The following is an 18,570-nucleotide window of genomic DNA, read 5'->3' on the forward strand; positions in this document are numbered from 1 at the left end:
TTTCATAGTTTCATTACCTGATTCTTTTTCAATTAAAATTTCGAAATTTCTTTCAGGTGAATGAGACATACAAATTAAATTAATTTTTTAGGAAATAAAAAAAATTCAACACGGTATTCAGTATTCAGAAATGAAATGGTATTGCTGGATTTGCTTCTAGAATAAAAGACCTTGGTAATAGTTTTCCCACATTTTCCCCTGAAAGCCCTTGACGCTGTCTAGTTCTTCTCCAATACCTATCTCAGTTTCCATTTAAGCCCTCCAAAGTTGACAAATTCACTCTCTCTCTCTCTCTCTCTCTTCCCAACAACTTCAAAACAAAAACCTTTCCCATTCAAAATCCCCTTCTCTTCAATTTGTTTTCTCTCTCTAACAACAAAACACAAGTCACAGCCCTTTCCATTCGATTTGCCTTCATTCTCGTTCCTTTCACTTTGTTGTTGTTGTAGAGGGGGTTTGCGTGAGAGAGGATGGGGCAGCAATCGTTGATCTACAGCTTCGTGGCGCGTGGGACGGTGATCCTGGCGGAGCACACCGACTTCAGCGGCAACTTCACCACCATAGCCTTCCAGTGCCTTCAGAAGCTCCCTGCCTCCAACAACAAGTTCACTTATAACTGTGATGGCCACACCTTCAACTACCTCGTCGATAACGGATTCAGTAACCGCCACCTCCTTCTTCATCCTCCTCCTTTTTCATAACTGCCTTTTTTGCTTTTCCGATTTTGTGCCTTGCTTGTTTCCTTTTTCTCCTGTTTTTTTTTTTTTTTTTTTTTGTCTTTGAATTTTTTTCTTTTATGACCTGGGAATCCCGGAGAAGAAGCCGGAAATGAGTTTTTTTTTTTTTTTAAATTTTATTTATTAGTTTTGTTTTGATGAATCTGTTTTTCGGTTCGGAATTTAAACCGTGAAAGGATGAAGCTTTGACCCTTGGAGGCGGAACTGGGTTGTTGAGTTTTTTATTTTCTATGGATTTAAGGTTGAAGTTGAACTTGATCTTAGAAAATTGTCTTCTTTATGTTTTATTTATTAAAAAATTGTATGATCATTATCTAATTTTGTGATGAAAACTAATACTGAGTTGATTGAGTCGTAGTCAAACTCATATCCTTTCTGGTCTTGAGTTCAAGACTTAAGTTGGATTAATTTCATTAATAGGGTCCGAAACTGGTGACAAAGAATGAACTTTTGTTTTGAAAAACCTCCTTGTCTATGAAATTTTTTTGCATATAAAAGAAATTCATTGGACAGAGCTTTTGTTGCTATTGTACATAATGCCTTATTAAGATTAGACTTCAAAGTTATTGGTCAACAATGAAGATGATCTGTTTACATCGGAACTAGGTAGTTGTTCGCCTGCATGCAAAAAAAAAAAAAAAAAAAAACCTTGTATTATTGATCTATAACAGCATAAGTTTTAGTTGATATCGATACCCTGTAGTGATGTGATCATGGGAATAACATAGGGATTGTGATTTCTTGTCTTTATTATGAGCCGATTCAAGATGATCTATTTGGATGATCATTTTCAAGTATTAATAATTCTGTGGCATTTATGGTGAACTAGATGTGGTTGCTTCTGTGAGCTGCTTCAATATGTGGGGAAGTTTATAGTCTACTTTTGCATTTATTCTATTGATAACTATGGGTAGAGGGCTAGAGGCCGAGTTTTACTTCTGCTTACTCTAATTAAGACATTTTGAAAGTTTTTTTAATGTAACAGGGAAGCTGGTATTGTTATACTTATTAATAGGTCACATAATTTTTAGAAGACAAAATGGGAAAAACCATTTTATCAATGTGGTATTATTTTAATAAGAATAAGATATGTCATATGCGGATAGCATTGCATGTTGTAGTTCCATGATCATTCTTCACTTTTTGTGGGAGTAAGCATCTTAATTAGCTAAGTAGGAGGAAACTATCCCTTTTTGGGCCATCAAGCACTCTGATTTTGGGCCCTGAAGAAAAACAATCCAATTGTGAAGACCACTTATTTCATTGTATCAATTTGCAGTAATTTTAGGCAGAAATGTTATTGCTTACCCCTCAAATTATTTGTTTAGTTTCATGCATGGTTTATAAAATTGTATGTGGGATGTTTTCATAATAAACTTGCCTATTTTGTAGCAATTTCATTGAATGGCATGTTCTTATCATATTCTTATGACCTATTAAGAAGTATTGGTCCTGATGTATATATCAAATGAAATCTTGAGTTTTTACAAAGATATTGTGCAATGATCCTTACTTGCCGAAATTGCTTCTTGTGCCCCAGCTCTGACATTTACCCTATTTTTATATCAATTCATGCATGTTTTGTTGAAATTGTTCCATAATTTGACCAACATGATCTGTTTCTGTAGCTTACTGTGTAGTGGCAGTGGAATCTGTTGGTAGACAGATTCCAATGGCCTTTCTTGAACGCATCAAGGAGGATTTTACTAAAAGATTCGGTGGAGGAAAAGCTGCGACAGCAGCTGCTAAAAGTCTTAACAGAGAATTTGGGTACTTTTTGTTTAATCTAATCTTCTATATAAATAAATTTTCCTCTCTCCTGTGAATTTCACTAGTATGAAGTTTCTGTTTTGTATATGCTTCAGCTCAAAGCTGAAGGAGCATATGCAGTACTGTGTGGAGCATCCGGAAGAGGTTAGCAAACTTGCAAAAGTGAAAGATCAGGTTTCTGAAGTAAAAGGAATTATGATGGAAAACATTGAGAAGGTACAACACTTCATATTTCTGGAAAATGTTGCATTCTGTTGCAGTCCTTTGAAGTGTTCGCTACTTCAGTTATCAATTTACAAGTAATGTCATGAAAGAGTTGTAACTTGTAAGACATAAATTTGGTCCTCACATCAAGTTGGTCATCAAAAGATTTGTTATATATATTAAATTCTTCAAAGATTAAACTTTGCGTCAAGTTAGTCGAAAAAGTTGTCAAAGTTTGGACTAATTTGAAATGGGTTTTAGTCCCCCTAGAACTAGATTGATCTCATTAAATTAATGTCCTAACACCTCTTTTGAGTACCAATTGATATCATAATTTTATTAATGATGTCCTCATAACACTTTGGAGGACCAATTTGGGCTTTAACTCTAAATAAAATTATAGCAGATAATGATTTTTTGGTTGAGGAATTGATTGTTGGAAGGTTTGTGACAAATTGTGACTTACTATATTTTCCATAGAATGGTCTTTGTGATGGGTAGAATGTAGGGAATATCTCCTTTATTTTCATTTTAACATCTAAACTTCTTGTTTCTTCTTATTTTTAAATGTCAAGAAATGTGACAAATGTGTGTAGGAATTATCACCAAAATTTTCTTTCTAACATCATAGGATGCATTTGGTTTGTGTCTTTATTTTGTTTTCATTCTCGGTGTTTTCTATTTTTAGGATTTTATGAAGAAAAAAGAAAAAACAGTAAAAACGATAAAACCATGTTTTCTATTTTCACCTTCTGTTTTCCCTTTTTCCTTCACAAAATCCTGAAAACAGAATACTGAAAAGAAAATAGAAAACAAAAATGCAAACCAAATGCTCCCTTTAGTTCTCCCCAGTCTTTCTTTGCAAGGTTATTTCAATTCTGCCTGCTAATTATTTTTGTGTGTGCTGTATGCAGGTTCTTGATCGAGGAGAGAAGATTGAAGTTTTGGTGGATAAAACTGAGAACCTTCACTATCAGGTTAGAATTTAGATGCTTTTATTATTTCCATTAATTCAAGTAGCTTGTTGTTGATCATAATATGGAATTTTCAAATTCATGTTCATTTATGTCAAACCACGGTAGTAGTCTGAAATTGCTAGTGTAATTCACTTTAGTCACTGAAATTTTAAAATTAACTATTTAGTCTTTAAATTTAAGTTACACCCCATTGGTCATTTAATTAATTTAGCTCTTGATCGATCAGTTTTTAGGCATGTGTCATTTGTGTTGAGTCGTGTTACATCAAGAGACATGTCACTATGTTAGTATGCCAGGTGATTTTGATTGATGATTGTGTGGCATGGCATGCCATGTGGCATCAGAGTCAACACCATGTGGTGGATGTTGATGTTGACTTGTTGATTAACATGATACATTATTAGAATGATGATGGTTGACTAATGATTGAGTTACATGGTACTAAAATGATGATACAGAGAATGTAACTTCAAGGATTAAATATATAATTTGAAGTTTTCAAGGACTAAAATTAATTACTCAATTTGGAGGCCAAATTGAACCTTTAATTCAATTCTTGATAAAACCAAGTTCAAGTGTTTGAGTAATACAACTAAGATAATAGTGTTTACGGTTAGTAGCGATTTCTTTCTTTCTTCACAACATCCAATCTCCATTTTCATTAAATCGGGATTCGAATAGTGCCTTGCACAAGCTTATTTTTGGTGTAACGGCTGTAATTGGGAATGGCTTTTCAGGCACAAGATTTCAGGCAGCAGGGAACCCAGTTGAGGAGAAAGATGTGGTATCAGAACATGAAGATAAAACTAATAGTTCTTGCCATCATAATTGCCTTGATTCTCATAATTGTTCTTTCTGTTTGCCACGGCTTCAATTGTTGAAGTGTTTTCACTCATTTGGGATCGTCACTACATGGATTTTTTTTTTTAATTTCTTTTTGGTAGTCTAATATGTTTGTTAACATATATGTATGATTATTAGAACATTAATCGGTTTTGTGAATAATAAAACAAAATGGTAGAAGGAAAATGGTGCAAAGAGAGGAAGGGAGAAATAATGTGACAAGGTACACATTATAGTTGCTTTTCATTTCTTTTGCTTCTCATAAACTCTGGATTGTTTCATCTATTGTATTGTATAGCTTTGGTAATAGTATTGTGATTCTTGAGTTTGGTTTTATGAAGAATTAATCGGTACTCCCATTGTGTATGACAAATATATATTTTTTTAAATACTATATGCACACTAAAAAATCATCCACCAAGATATATTAATGGATAAATATATGGATAGTTTAATTTATTTTTAATATATATTTTATATTTTAATATATATTTTATATTAATAGTTGATTTGGTGGTTAATTTTTAGTGTATATTAAACATTTTTTATTAGTCACCAAAAAAAAAACATTTTTTATTACTGTTACTCATGTTCATATACTCTTACTGTTAGTGCTCGCCAACTATTGCGCGCATGATTAAGATCCAGTTTCAATTTCTCAATCTCTTGTCGAAATAATAATGAAACAAATCTTAAACATCTAAGGCTAAAATGTCAGTTACTACTTCATAAGAAATTCAGACTGAGATGACGTGGCTGGAATATATTTTCATCGTTGTTAAATCTATAGATGCAGGTGCAGCTGTTGAAGTGCGATTGAAGGAAATAATAGTAAAGGAAAAAGGATTAAAGAAAAAAGGAATAAAGTAAATAAGAGTAAAGGATAAAGGATTAACTAAACTTCACGTTAATAATTTATTCGAATCTTAGTTATCAATCATTTAATCCAGACTATTAAAACAGGTTTCCTTCGCCATGTGATGAACATTTATGATTTATGCACACTCCAATTTCTTGCAAAAAAAATTCCTGAAACCCACTCTCATCTGCATCTTTAAAAGTTGAATCCAAAAGAAAAACTGTTTCGCTGATTGTTTTTCTTGTCAGTCTCTAGTTCCTTCTAAGTTCCTTGTTTATGTAATTCTGTTCACTTATTATTTGTTTTCCGTAAAATTTGTCTTGCAAATTCAGTGTGTCATTTTTCAGTTTATACATCCGGAAAAGAAAAAAAAAAAACAGAAAATCTTGTTTTTATTTAGACTAAAATCTATTTCCTGTTTTTTGTGTTCTGTAACCAAAAAAAAAAAGAAAAAAAAATCTATTTGCTGCTGATTTTTGTTCTTTCGATTTTAAACTTCAGTCTATATACATTTCCCCTAATTTACTTGTTTCTGGGAGAAAAGTTAATTGTTTCTGCTCCACTTCTTAATTATTACTGTTTATCATAGTCTTTTTCTTGACAAACTCTTTTTCATCTTCAACAAGCTCAAATCTCAAAAAAAAAAAAAAAGTTACTTGTTTCTGCTCCACTTATTATTGTTTATCATCAATTTTTTCTTGATTTTACATCTTGAACAAGCTCAAATCCGAAAAAAAAAGAAAAGAAAAAAATATCTTGCAGATTTTTCTTATTATCTTTTGGATCGGACAGAGAATTTCAGCGTTCTTTTCCTTTTGGCTTGAAACTTCGAATCATCTTCGAGTCTTCTTTGCTTTCATATTCTTGTGTGCATATTAATATTAATCAACCCTAACTATTTTAACTTCAATACTTCACACACACCCAAAAAAAAAAAGAGAGAAAAGAAAAGATCTAGTTTCATATTTTGTGGTCATCATCAATTTGCAGCAAAAGTATTCACTCCATTTGAAGTGCTAGTCTTCTTGTTTCTTCTATAATCAGGTATTTCTGAAATCTTTTAATTAGATATATATATTTTGATTTGTCTGATGATAGTTCCATTGTAATATTATTATATTATTATATTTCCATTTTTTCCTCATAATTCTCACATTTATTTGGCTTTTTCTCTATTCATATATTAAGAATCTCATTTCTAAACATAAATATATAAATAAAAATAAATTGAGAGAGCAACCATATATGATATTTAGCTCCCAAATTTATCGAGTTAGAAATGCTTCATAAAATTAAGATTTAGTTAGTTTATTAGTCTTTATAATTTTATTAATTTTTTATTATGTTTTTCATATAATTTAAAATTTGTAATCAAATTTTTATGCTAAATTTAAAAAAAATAAATTAGACTTCTATTAATAATTATCCTTTAAAAAAAGTACAATACTCATAGAATATTCACTTATAGTATATATTACCAAAATAAATATAATAATTATCAAAATAAATAATTTAAAAATTATTTATCGATTTAAATTCTCCTCTCTTATCTCGTTTACGACTTTTCACGTATTTCGTTTACAGTGTAAACGAGATAAAACACGTCAGGCAGCTATGTGTATATCTCGTTTATACTGTAAATAAGATAATATATCTCGTTTACAGTATAAACGAGATAAAAGAAGACAAATTTGCAGCTGCTATAAAAGGATGTGTAACCCTTGGTATTCTCCACACACATTTTATGTCCTTTTTCTGTCTTATTTTTCTCACGAAAACAAAGCAGCAATGGCCAATAACAGTGTATATATGGTTGTTGTGTGTTTATCCCAATTGTCGTATGGGAAATGGCAACAACGGGTGACATTTAAGTGTGAGAATCCAATATTGTTGCGTACTTAGCGTGTAAATACGTTGTCGGAGTTGAAGAGTTTGATATTGAGCAAGCTCGGTGGTACAGAAGTGAGGGAGATTGGAAGGGTGGGATATATGTTGCTGGCACCCATGGGTAATGGAGTTTTCCGGTTTCGACTATTCCGACTTCAAGGGGGATGAGCATGTGTGACTGATGTTCGACATCCATGGGAGGATCATGGCGGAACAGGTAATGGAGCTTTCCGCCGAGGTGGAAAATAGTGGTCGTGGTGGTTCTGTACACTCAACTTATGTACAGGACGACCGACCTCTTGCACCACCGCCCATTCATGTCGCAATTCCATTGGATGAGGCGAAGAAGGGCGAGGAGGAGTCGGACGAAGATTATATGGCAGATAGTGCAGACAGTGATTCTTCCGAAGGCGGCGATGAGGATGATTTTGTGCCGGAGATGCTTGCCCAGACTGTGGCGCGCCATGTCCTGCCTCCACCTCACCCAATTCCGACGCTACACACGGTGCCAAGTCACTATCACAGTTTGGATCTAGACGCCATGCATGAGAGGACTCCATTTTCTGACACGGGTGAAGAGGATTACAACTTAGACGGTGGGGTAGAGTTTCGGGTCGGCCACAGGTTCAAATGCCGAGAGGCAGTGCTGCAGGGTGTGAAGAACTACAGTATTTGCAGGAGTGCTGAGTACCGGGTGATCGAATCGGACCGGTTAAAGTATCATGTTCAGTGCCGTCAAGCTAACAATGGGTGTCTATGGAGCCTTTGTGTGGCCCTTCGGTAGAACCTCAGATACTGGTAAGTTCAACTTTAATTGTGCTTTTGAGTACTTCTGTGCAATATATTAAGGAGGTTTGAGATATGGCTGAAGTAATACTGTTTCGCTGTGTTTAGGGAGGTTCGAAGGGTTGGTGGAGCGCACAGTTGTCTAGCACCCACCATGTCTCAAGACCATCGTCAGTTAGACAGTAGTCTCATCTGCAGGGTCATATTGCCGTTGATACAGTTAGGGGTGTTCGCGGTGCGGTTTGGTTCGGTTTTAAGAGAAAAAGTCATCCGATCCGAACACTTAATTTATGTGCGGTGCGGTTTGGATTGGATGAACTCTTTTTGAAAATCTAATCCGATCCGATTACAAGCAGTTTAGATCGGTTTGGATTTGCGGTTTTTTAAATAAAAAAAAATTAAATACATATAACAAGTCTTAACATCAAATTTTAAATAATCAGTAATGACACAACAAGTCTTAACATATCTTAAAAAGCCAATAATAGCATAACAATAGAAATAAAATTATAGGTTAGTTAAAATAAATAAATAAATAATATTTTAAACATAAAATATTTATTAAATAATAATAATAGATGAATAATAGAAAAATGTATAACAAATTGAACATGTTATAAATATAATTGTAAATATAATAATAAAATAATAATATTATAGCACATTGTGTGGTTTGGATTGGATTGGATCGGTTATGAAAAGTAAATCCGAAATCCGATCCAATCCAGTGGTTTGCAAAAAATAGAATCCAATCAAATCCGAATTAGTGCGGTTTTAATCGGTTTTCGGTTTGAATTGGATTGGATGAGCGGTTTAATTTGGATCGGTTTGAATTTGAACACCCCTAGATACAGTCTAACCCCTCTGTGAGTATTCCGATGTTGCAAGGTGCGATCCAGGCGAGCTATCACTTCAAACCCTCTTACAGAAAGGTGTGGATGGCAAAGCAGAAGGCAATTGCACAGATCTACGGGGATTGAAAAGAGTTATATAACAAGGTGTCGAAGCTGCTTCAGGCACTGCAGAGCTATTTTTCTGGAACCATTTGTGACCTACGTGTCAAACCGTTCTACGATGGGCACCTCCTGGTACGCGACTGTAGCATGTTCGACTAAGTATTTTGGACTTTTCCCTCATGTGTTGAGGTATTCAAGCATTGAAAGCCGTTTGTATCCGTTGATGGCACGCATTTGTATGGTAGATATGGTGGAGTGTTGCTTATTGCGGTGGCGCAAGACGGCAACAGCAACATCTTGCCTATTGCTTTTGTCGTTGTCGATTTCGAGAGCACCGAGTCATGGTCGTTCTTGCTTACTAATTTGAGATGCCATGTCACCCCACAAGACGGCCTGCTGGTTATCTCCAACAGATCTCAGGTCATCAAGGCCACACTAAGCTCCGATGATAGTGGTTGGCATCCCCCAAGAGCATTCCATGCTTACTATATCAGACACATGGCTGCGAGTTTCATGACTCGGTTCAAGTTAGCTGAGGAAAAGAGATACCTCATAAACACTGCTTACAGTCCATGCAAGGCTAGGTATGAGTGGTGCCACCAACGCCCACGTCTCAGTGTGGTACCACCTACCGAAGTCACGGAGGCACCCCCAACGGGGTTCCCGTGTGAACGTAGGCCTAGGTAGTACGCCACGTCTGGCAGGGTGATAGTGACCTCACCCCACAGGAGATGAAACGTGTGCGTCTCCGGACGCCATCGCTCCACGAGTTTCGAAATCAGGGAATTGTCAAAAATGAAATTTCTGAGGGGCACCGTGTCGCCGAATCCAGCCTCAGCCAGATACAGGACGATGGCGTCGGGTGGAGAAAGGGTATGACTCACTTGTCGGGGTAGTAGAAGGCGAGGCCTCTGAAAAATATAAAAAAAATTCATCCTTATAAAAGAAATAATCTTAAATTTTTGGTTTATTTATTTCTTACAATTTCTTTTTAGTTTTGTAATTAGAACAATTTAACATGATATACAAAACATTAAAGTAAAATAAATATTTCTTTGTTACTTACATCTACTTCTACTTAAGAACATATTTCTATGTTTCTAACTTACACATATTTCTAAATTACATAGTGCATACTAAACAAACCCTAACTAGAACGTTATAAATACTAACAACTTAGCACAAGAAAAATAGAGTTCCAAACTAATAATCATGTCGTAACAACCTTGCACAAGAAAATACAGTTCTAAATTCCTCCTAAAGACCTACTACTAAACCTGCCAACTTTGTTATGGTTCTTCGGGACTACCCTGACCGTGGCCACATACTTAGATTAAACAAACAGAATAAAACTAACCTCAAAGTCGGCCGCTCCGACGTAATGCGACATCTCGTTCAGCCTGTTGATGTCTCCGTCATTCCCCGCCTGGCGCGCCATCTCAATATCAGTCGAAAATAGGGTGAGAAATGGATAATAGAGAGGAGAAAGTGGTTGATGTAACACCCTAATTAGCCTAAGCTTTACCTCGCGTCGTAAAGCAAAGGTTAATCAAAGGTTACGACAGTTCTAAACTCATACATATAATATATAGAAAGAATTTATATAATCTAAAAGCCCGATGAAGGATATAGCTCAAAAACAGGATTTACAAATCGCAAAACGTACTAACGAAGCTACTACTTAAAGCACAAGAATTAGATACAAATATATCAAAATATAATAGTATAATATCATGAGAGTCTAGCCACGGCTCGTGGAGTTTAAGCCGGCTAGCCATATACAGACCAAAAAGAACCAGACAGTAAAAATAACTTATACAATTTTGTTCTCTCAAATACAAGCCTCTAGGCAAAAACCAAAATACAAGAGTGAGAGACATCTACATAACAAATAAAAAAGACTCAAAAAAGGTATCCGGATCCTCCGCTCCTGTCACCAATAAAACAACTCACCGTGGTGGGTTGCGACCTGCATCTGAAAACAATAACAGAAATATGGTATGAGAACCAGAGGTTCTCAGTATGGTAACAGTGCCCAGTGATATAGGATATAAGATCCCGGGACGCCAAAGGCGATCCTAGACTCCATATCCGTCACAAGATTCAAACTTAAAGCATTCTAAAACAAATAAGCATAATTATATAAAACCTTAACATAACTAAACAGGGTACTATATCTTAGGGGATTTCTATTCTAACCAACACCGCTGTCCCACAACCTTCACCAACCTATCCTCCATGCGATCCCATCGCCACCACCTTCCGAACATCCTCAATCCCAGTAGAAAACACAATTATATACAATGCAAGTAAAACACAAGTAGGAGCATAATATGCAATTAATTCAAATAGCACTTAGACATGTTATACAAATAGGCAAGCAATTTCAAGTCGGCAAAGCATGCAAGCAGATAGAAAATACACATGATGAATGCCTGCCATATTGGCTGTAATATCACATTGTCGGTTCAACTGCCAACCCGACACATCTCCATGGAGATGTCGCCCTTCGGAATCATCATATGGGAACCCCCGAGATATAGTGCTCGGATCACTGTCCAGGATTTTGCGCTTGCACGCTCTATTGATCCGAAGGGATGCGAGCGGGATACTCTTGCCTCAGACCTCACATCTCAACATAAGCGGGATTAATCACCGTCCCTGCCGGGCGCATAGCGTCTCATAATCTCAGTACAAATCAGTACTTCAGTGGTTTTTAGAAAATATTTTTAGTTTACATGGATCCATCATCTCATTCAGAGTCCTCGACTCATCTCAACCACTGTCAATTCATATTTTAGTTTCCCAACATCAACAGTTCATCATTCTTCATCTCATATATCAATCATCCTTCATATAACGTCAAACCATCCTTAGTACACCCGAAACCTAATCCTCCGTTTTCTGATTTTTCCAAATAATATCATTTAAAACCCTTAGATTCTTTCCCATGTTTTAAATATCCAAAACTAGGTCCAAGAGTCCTAAAATAGTGTTAGAGAAGCTTACAACCTTGTTGGGAAGGTAGAATAGTTGAAAACAAAGAAAAATTTGAGGAATAGGGTGTGTGCGTCTGCACGGGGGTGTGCGTGCACACGTCCTGGAGAGTTTTAAAACGTGTGCGTACGCATAGGAGTGTGCGTACGCACAGGTGCCAAAATTTACAATGCCTGTTCACCCACACAACCTGTGCTAGCGCTCCCAACAGGCTTCCCCAACGTGTGCGTGCGCACAGGTTGCAATTCTTCATTGATGTGTGCGCGCACCAGCTGTGCTAGCGCCGCAACCAGTGAGCACTTTCCTGCCTGTGCATACGCATAGGTCTGTGCGCATTGTTGTCAAACTCTCGAGTTAACTCGTAAACTCGTACGAGTTTACGAGTTTAGATATAGAATCGAGTTGACTCGGACATAGACTCTATCCTGAGTAAACTCGGCTAGACTCGGTCAAACTCGGACAAACTCGTGAGTTTAGGACCGAGTTAGCGAGTTTGTGTTTTTCTTCATTTTTGCTCAAAAAAACGTTATTTTGAATCCAAAAAAACACTTTTTTTATTAGAGTTACGATAACACTCTCAAAAAATGAAAGAAAACTCACCCACAACTCACTCATTTGCGTCGTTTCCCTCAAGTCTCACTTTCTCCATGTTTTGCCGCAGTCGTTGTTCCCCGTCAAGCCACCGTTGTTCGCCTGTGTCTGCTATCTCTGCTCTGATTTGCGCTATTGTCTTTGTGAATTTTACCTATGTTGCCCTCTGTTTTGTATTTCTTCATATCTCCACTATCCGCAACTCCATCGTGCTATCACTGTTCACGAGTTCGACTACTTCTCCTACAGTCCTATCTCTGCTCTGGTATGCACCGTCGTGAAATCCATGACTCTTTGTCGCCATCGTTTCGTGCTGCTGCTGCACCCTCACCACCGCTGCCTGCTGCACCCTTGCCTTCGATCTGCTGTTGCTGGGACTTTGCCCCTTCTTTTCTTCTGCATCCTCTATTTTCCGTATGCCTTTTGCCCTTTTTTTGAGCCTTTACTTCTTGATTTAGTTTTTTTTTTTAAATTTTATTGCTTCTAATTTTAGCCTATTGCTTATCGTTTATGTTAGATGGCCAGATGGTTCATCCATTCATGGATGATTAGTAATTAATTATTTTGATTAAAGTTAATTTGATTATTTGATATTGTTCAATGTTTAATTAAAGATTTAGTATTACAGATTTAGAATTTTTAATTTTGTGTGTTCTATGTTGTATTTGTAAAAGAATAATTATAGTTGATTTGAATGTGTATTTAAAAATATTTGTTATAATGTATACTACTATTTTAATTTATTATGTACTTTAAGATTGATATTATTAATTTTGAAGGGTTAGAATTGAGTAAATATACATTATGTAAGAATATATATATATATAAGCTTCATAACAGGTGAACTCGTACGAGTCTACGAGTTAACTCGCGAGTCGAGTCTAGGTCAGCTCCACGAGTTTACTTAGACTCGCGAGTTTGACAACCTTGTCTGTGCGGACTAAGATTTTTGCAGGGTTGTGCGTGCGCACAAGGCTGTGCGTGTGCACATATCAGAAATCATAAAATTCTGCAACTTAGCAAAATTTCAGATTTTCAACACCAACTTTGAATGATCATAAATTCCTCTACAAAATTTCAAATTTCGCAAACTTTATATCGATTAAAAGAGTTTTCAATAAACTTTAATTCTAAATAAATTTCAACAAATTTTGAAAACCGAGGTAAAGATTATGATCATACAAGGTTTACCAAAAACCTACTTTTACCAAATTCCACAATTTCTTACCATACACATTCCGCACCATACCAAACCATTCAAAACTCCATTTTTCATCAAAATTAATCTTTTTGTGTCATAATACACCAACATTACCCCATTTTCCTTCACATTTCACTATTCTCAACCTCAACATCAATTATATAACACTTATCATCAACCCACATTCAAAGTTACCATTTCATCAACCTTAACATCACATCTATCATAATAAACCATCTTTCTAATCTATACAATCATTCAACATCATCATATCATTATAAACCATCATAATTGCACCCAACATTCATCAACTCATCATAAACCATCATTCATTAACATTCAACACACCAACAATCATTTTATTGCAAACCTATCCTATGGGTCACTAGTCTAAGTGTCTATGAATATTATATAGTACACAGAGGAAACCGAAATCATACCTTGGCCGATTCCCTATATGCGCCAAAACTTCAAAATAGCACAAGTTGAGTTTTCCACCACAAGTAAGCCACCAATGTAACTCCAACAAGCACCAACAAGCTCCAAATTCACAATAATCAAACTATATATACATAAACCATCACAAATCAACCTAGGGTTTCATTTAAACATAAAATCACAAGGGTTTACTGGCTCTTACCTTTTCACACAGATTTGATAGCAAAAATCCAATGCTAAGCAAGGATTAGAGCAAAATAAACATCCAAAATCACAAAAATTCATTTAACCTAAAGCCCTAATAAATATGAAATTTTGAAGAGATAAACTGAGAGGGATTCGAGATTTCCTTACCAGTTTCTTATAGGAGTTTTGTAGAGCTCTTCACAAGGAACGCGTAGCCGCTGATGGCACGCAAATTAGAGCACCGTAGCTCGAGATATCACAAAGAGAAAAGATGGGTGAATAGTGTTTTCTTCTTCTTCTTCTCCCCTTTCTATTTCAGCATGGGTGTGTTGTGTTTATGTGTGTGTTCTGGAAATGGATTCATTAATGAACCTTTTATATGTTGGGCTTGGGCCCAATTTGGGCCCGGTCCAATCCGTTAGCGTTTTTAGTCCGTTTGGCCCAACTTCGGGCCAAACCTTTAAAATTAATGCTCGGTTTTTCATTTCTAATATTTTTCTAAGGTTTTTGACTGTTTTCACTTTTTCTCGTGCGGTACCGGACAGACTTGAACCGGTTCAACCGGTTCAACTGCTGGTTCGCGGTTTTTCGCAGAAAACACATTTTCTGACTCAGAAAGACCCACTGAGTCCAAAAATTACATTTAAATCCTCAAATTTTCACTCTGACTTTTTGGGATCTAATTTGAGCAATATAATCACTTAATTAACCGGTTTATTAGTTGCGGTTCTTACAGTTGACAAGGTCCAACTGGGGCCCAAAATGACGCTGTGAATAACATATACTTATAGACGTCGACAGGTCTTATCTCATTTACAGTGTAAACGAGACATACACGTGGCAGCCTAACGTGCCTTATCTCGTTTACACTGTAAACGAGATACGTGAAAAATCATCTCGTTTATAGTGTAAACGAGATAAGAGAGAGGAATTTAAATCGATAAATAATTTTTAAATTATTTATTTTGATAATTATTATATTTATTTTATTTATTAAAATAAAAAATTCCAAATTTATCGAGTTACAAATGCTTCATAAAATTAATATTTAATTAGTTTATTGGTCTTTATAATTTTATTAATTTTTTTATTAAATTTTTTATATAATTTAAAATTTAAAATCAAATTTTTATGCTAAATTTAAAAAAATTAATTAGACTTCTATTAATAGTTATCCTTTAAAAAAGTACAATACTCACAGAATATTCACTTCTAGACTTCTAGTATATACCATAATTAATTTTACATTGAATACAAATAGTATTCTAATAGTATTTAGTACTTTTTAGCAAAAACGTTTAGGGAGGAATTTATTGAAATCTTTTGTCTATATAAAAGTTGTTATAAACTCTTAAATTCTAATGATTTGTTGAACATTTACTAAAATTATAGCAATTTATACATAAATTAGACCTAAATTTAAAATTCCAATCAAAACTAGATACAAAGAATGAACACTAAGAAATTGAGAAAAACAACCAAAATATGTGCGAGATTGATTTAGAGATATAGTTCTTTGCTGTGAGAAATGGAAGATGGAGAGAAAAGGAAAAGAATAAAATTGAAGAGGGAGAAAGCTAGAAAAAACTACATGGGTATTCATAAATCTATTTCATTTCAGCCACTTTGAGAACAAATTGCTTCAATGACGGTTCATGTGTAGGCATGGTTAGCCTATTCAAGATTTCCTTGCCCAAATGAACTTTGTGGCACAACTTAGTTCTATACTTCTTTGGTCTTGTAAATATCATAATTACGTCTGCATGAAAGTCCTACAATTTTTGTTCTCTTCAAAATATAAATATATAACATATAACATGCTTACATTACAAAAAAATTATCTACCATCATCGAATTTTGGTTGAATTTTACATATTCATTTGACGTAAAATAATATTATTGTCGGATTTTATCCCTTAACAAAAATATATTACCATCAGATTTTTTATTCTCAACAAAAAATCGTTGGCCTTTTGACAAATCTAAGTTATTATTACCTTCAGATTTTTCCTACGCTTAATTCGACGTAATGTTTTGACACTAATATAATTTTTTTTTAAAAATTAAAGTTTTTAAATATATTATATATTCATAATTTTGTGATCAAAATTTATTTCTAAATCATGATTAAATAAATTTAAAAATCAATAATACTTTTTATTAAAGCAATAAATTAAAATATCAATAATATAAAAAATATCAAAAATTCAAAATAAAGTGACGAATGAAAAGAAGAGTCAACTAAAACAAAAGATGCACTAAACAATTAAACAACAAAGTCCTACAGGTCCACATAATTGTCAGCATCATCCTCGTGCTGATTGTGATCCTCCTACAGCGTTGGTGGTACCAGTGTTGATGACAAACCCCCACTTACGGAACTAGGTCTAGTGGTACCATTGAGTCATGCAGATCAAAGCCTCTTGGAATTGCCGACCTTGATCATCCAAACTTTGTGACGGTCTCCTGAGAATCCAGAAGTGCACTCGTAGCCATGGAAGGATGTTGCTAGAGGACCAAATCGAAGTGTGTTGACGAAAAAGGATCCTTTTTCATAAATGCAAGTCTTGTATGCTTTCCAACCATTTCTTGCGATACCACATTTTGATGCAAACTAGTAGCACTGTTTGATCTGTTGCCTTCCTGTACACTTTGTTAGGATTCTTGGGTCCGAGTCTCCAAGATTTGTGTATGCTTGCCCTATGCATTAAAAAGAGATTTGGTTACCACAATTGAAATTAATATTATTTGGAATAACTATTAAAAAAAATTAATACTTACATATTGACGCTTGGACTACTTATCCACCCACAAAATCTTGTTCTACTTCCTGGTGCTTAGATGCCTAAAGACCTCGCGTCAGTCAACTCATGCTCCTTCTCTTTGGACTGCACATAGTCAACCACAAAGCTAGATAAGTATAAATACAATTATGGTATTAACAAAACTTAATTTAATTAATATTTAAATACTTTACCATCTTTCTTTTAGTAGTCTTTTAGTAGGTGCAATGGTCTGCATTACACAAAAAAAAAAAACTTTGAATACCATCGAATTTACCGTCAAATTTTGTGTCGGTATTTATTTGACGGAATAAATTTCGCCGATAATATAACATCGGCAGATTTTTTTGTCCAACAGTAATTTCTGTCGAATTTAACGATGGAGTATAGTTAAAAAGCAGACGAGATCTGTTGAACGTCAGTAACATTGGCGTGATTTGATATGTCTCTGCGCCATCTTATCGTTGGATTAATTTGACGATAATGTCGAAGGAAATGTTTTTTAATTTATTTTTAAAAAAAATTGGCTAGACTGTTATTGTCGGTGTATTCTGACAATAGTCTTTTTTTTATTTTTTCATAAACTTTTCCATCCATTGAAAGAGTTGGGTCATCAATCTGGTAAGGTTTCTAACCCTCTATCCTATCATCAAACTCAATGTGGCCTCTTGACTTAGTCTTAATCACAACTACCCAACTAGACTTGCATGAATTCGGATAAAGAAAATAATATACCTGTCGTACATTTTGAGGTAGAGTAAAAGGACCGTAGAGCCTATATTTTGTAATTACATTAACTTCAGTGATATCGTAATCCTTGTGCTTGTATGTTCCTTGTCGTAAACTTAGATCATACCATTCGCATTTAAACACGCATTCCTTGGATCGAACAATTCTAGCTACTGATTTACTGGTCCAACCGATTCAATTGCGGTTCAATTGAAAAAATTGTTTTATAATAAAATAATAAATAAACACTCAAAAACATATTGAATGGTGAGAAATCACACTTTCTCAAACAATTGGTTAAAAAAAGTTGAGAAAATTCACTCTCTTTTTTAATTCCGTATCAAGAATCATCAACATGGCTTGTTTTGCTTATTTACTACTCGTAAACTATGCCTGTCTACTTAAATTACTTAATTTTTGTGGGTGCAACCCTTACCAAGTCCGTATCTTTTGTCTCCAATTTGAAACCAGTAATAAGCAATTAACATCTATGTAACAGGAAAAAGGTGTGCCTTGAAGTATTTGATCTTTCAAGCATATCGATTACTCTCTTTATTCGCCCAATTTAACTCCAAAGGAAAAGGTATCAGCATTTAACATTTGTGTATGTTTTTCATTTTACAATG

At 34.8% G+C, this 18,570-nt stretch overlaps 3 protein-coding genes across 3 annotated transcripts in view; all 3 read left to right on the plus strand.

The window, feature by feature from the left end:
• The first annotated feature begins 200 nt into the window (after positions 1–200).
• LOC107625537 (vesicle-associated membrane protein 722) lies at positions 201–4,878 on the plus strand. Its single transcript, XM_016328189.3, has 5 exons — positions 201–660; positions 2,366–2,507; positions 2,603–2,723; positions 3,626–3,688; positions 4,426–4,878. Exons 1-5 carry the CDS (start codon positions 471–473, stop codon positions 4,567–4,569), a joined length of 660 nt encoding a protein of 219 aa, XP_016183675.1. The 5' UTR covers positions 201–470; the 3' UTR covers positions 4,570–4,878.
• Positions 4,879–5,433: 555 nt separating this feature from the next.
• LOC107625538 (uncharacterized) overlaps positions 5,434–18,570 on the plus strand; it is a 36,567-nt gene continuing 23,430 nt past the window's right edge. Inside the window, exons 1-2 of the mRNA XM_016328190.3 lie at positions 5,434–6,434; positions 18,444–18,527. The gene's annotated coding sequence lies outside the window, so the exon portion shown is untranslated. The remainder of the gene's footprint in view (positions 6,435–18,443; positions 18,528–18,570) is intronic.
• Positions 7,126–8,490, plus strand: LOC110268925 (uncharacterized). Its single transcript, XM_021116038.2, has 2 exons — positions 7,126–8,075; positions 8,172–8,490. The coding sequence occupies exon 1, from the start codon at positions 7,459–7,461 to the stop codon at positions 8,059–8,061; it is 603 nt and encodes a 200-aa protein (XP_020971697.1). The 5' UTR covers positions 7,126–7,458; the 3' UTR covers positions 8,062–8,075; positions 8,172–8,490.

The sequence above is a fragment of the Arachis ipaensis genome, chromosome B2 (assembly GCF_059453495.1).
Source record: "Arachis ipaensis isolate K30076 ecotype BB chromosome B2, ASM5945349v1, whole genome shotgun sequence".
NCBI classification, from domain to species: domain Eukaryota; kingdom Viridiplantae; phylum Streptophyta; class Magnoliopsida; order Fabales; family Fabaceae; genus Arachis; species Arachis ipaensis.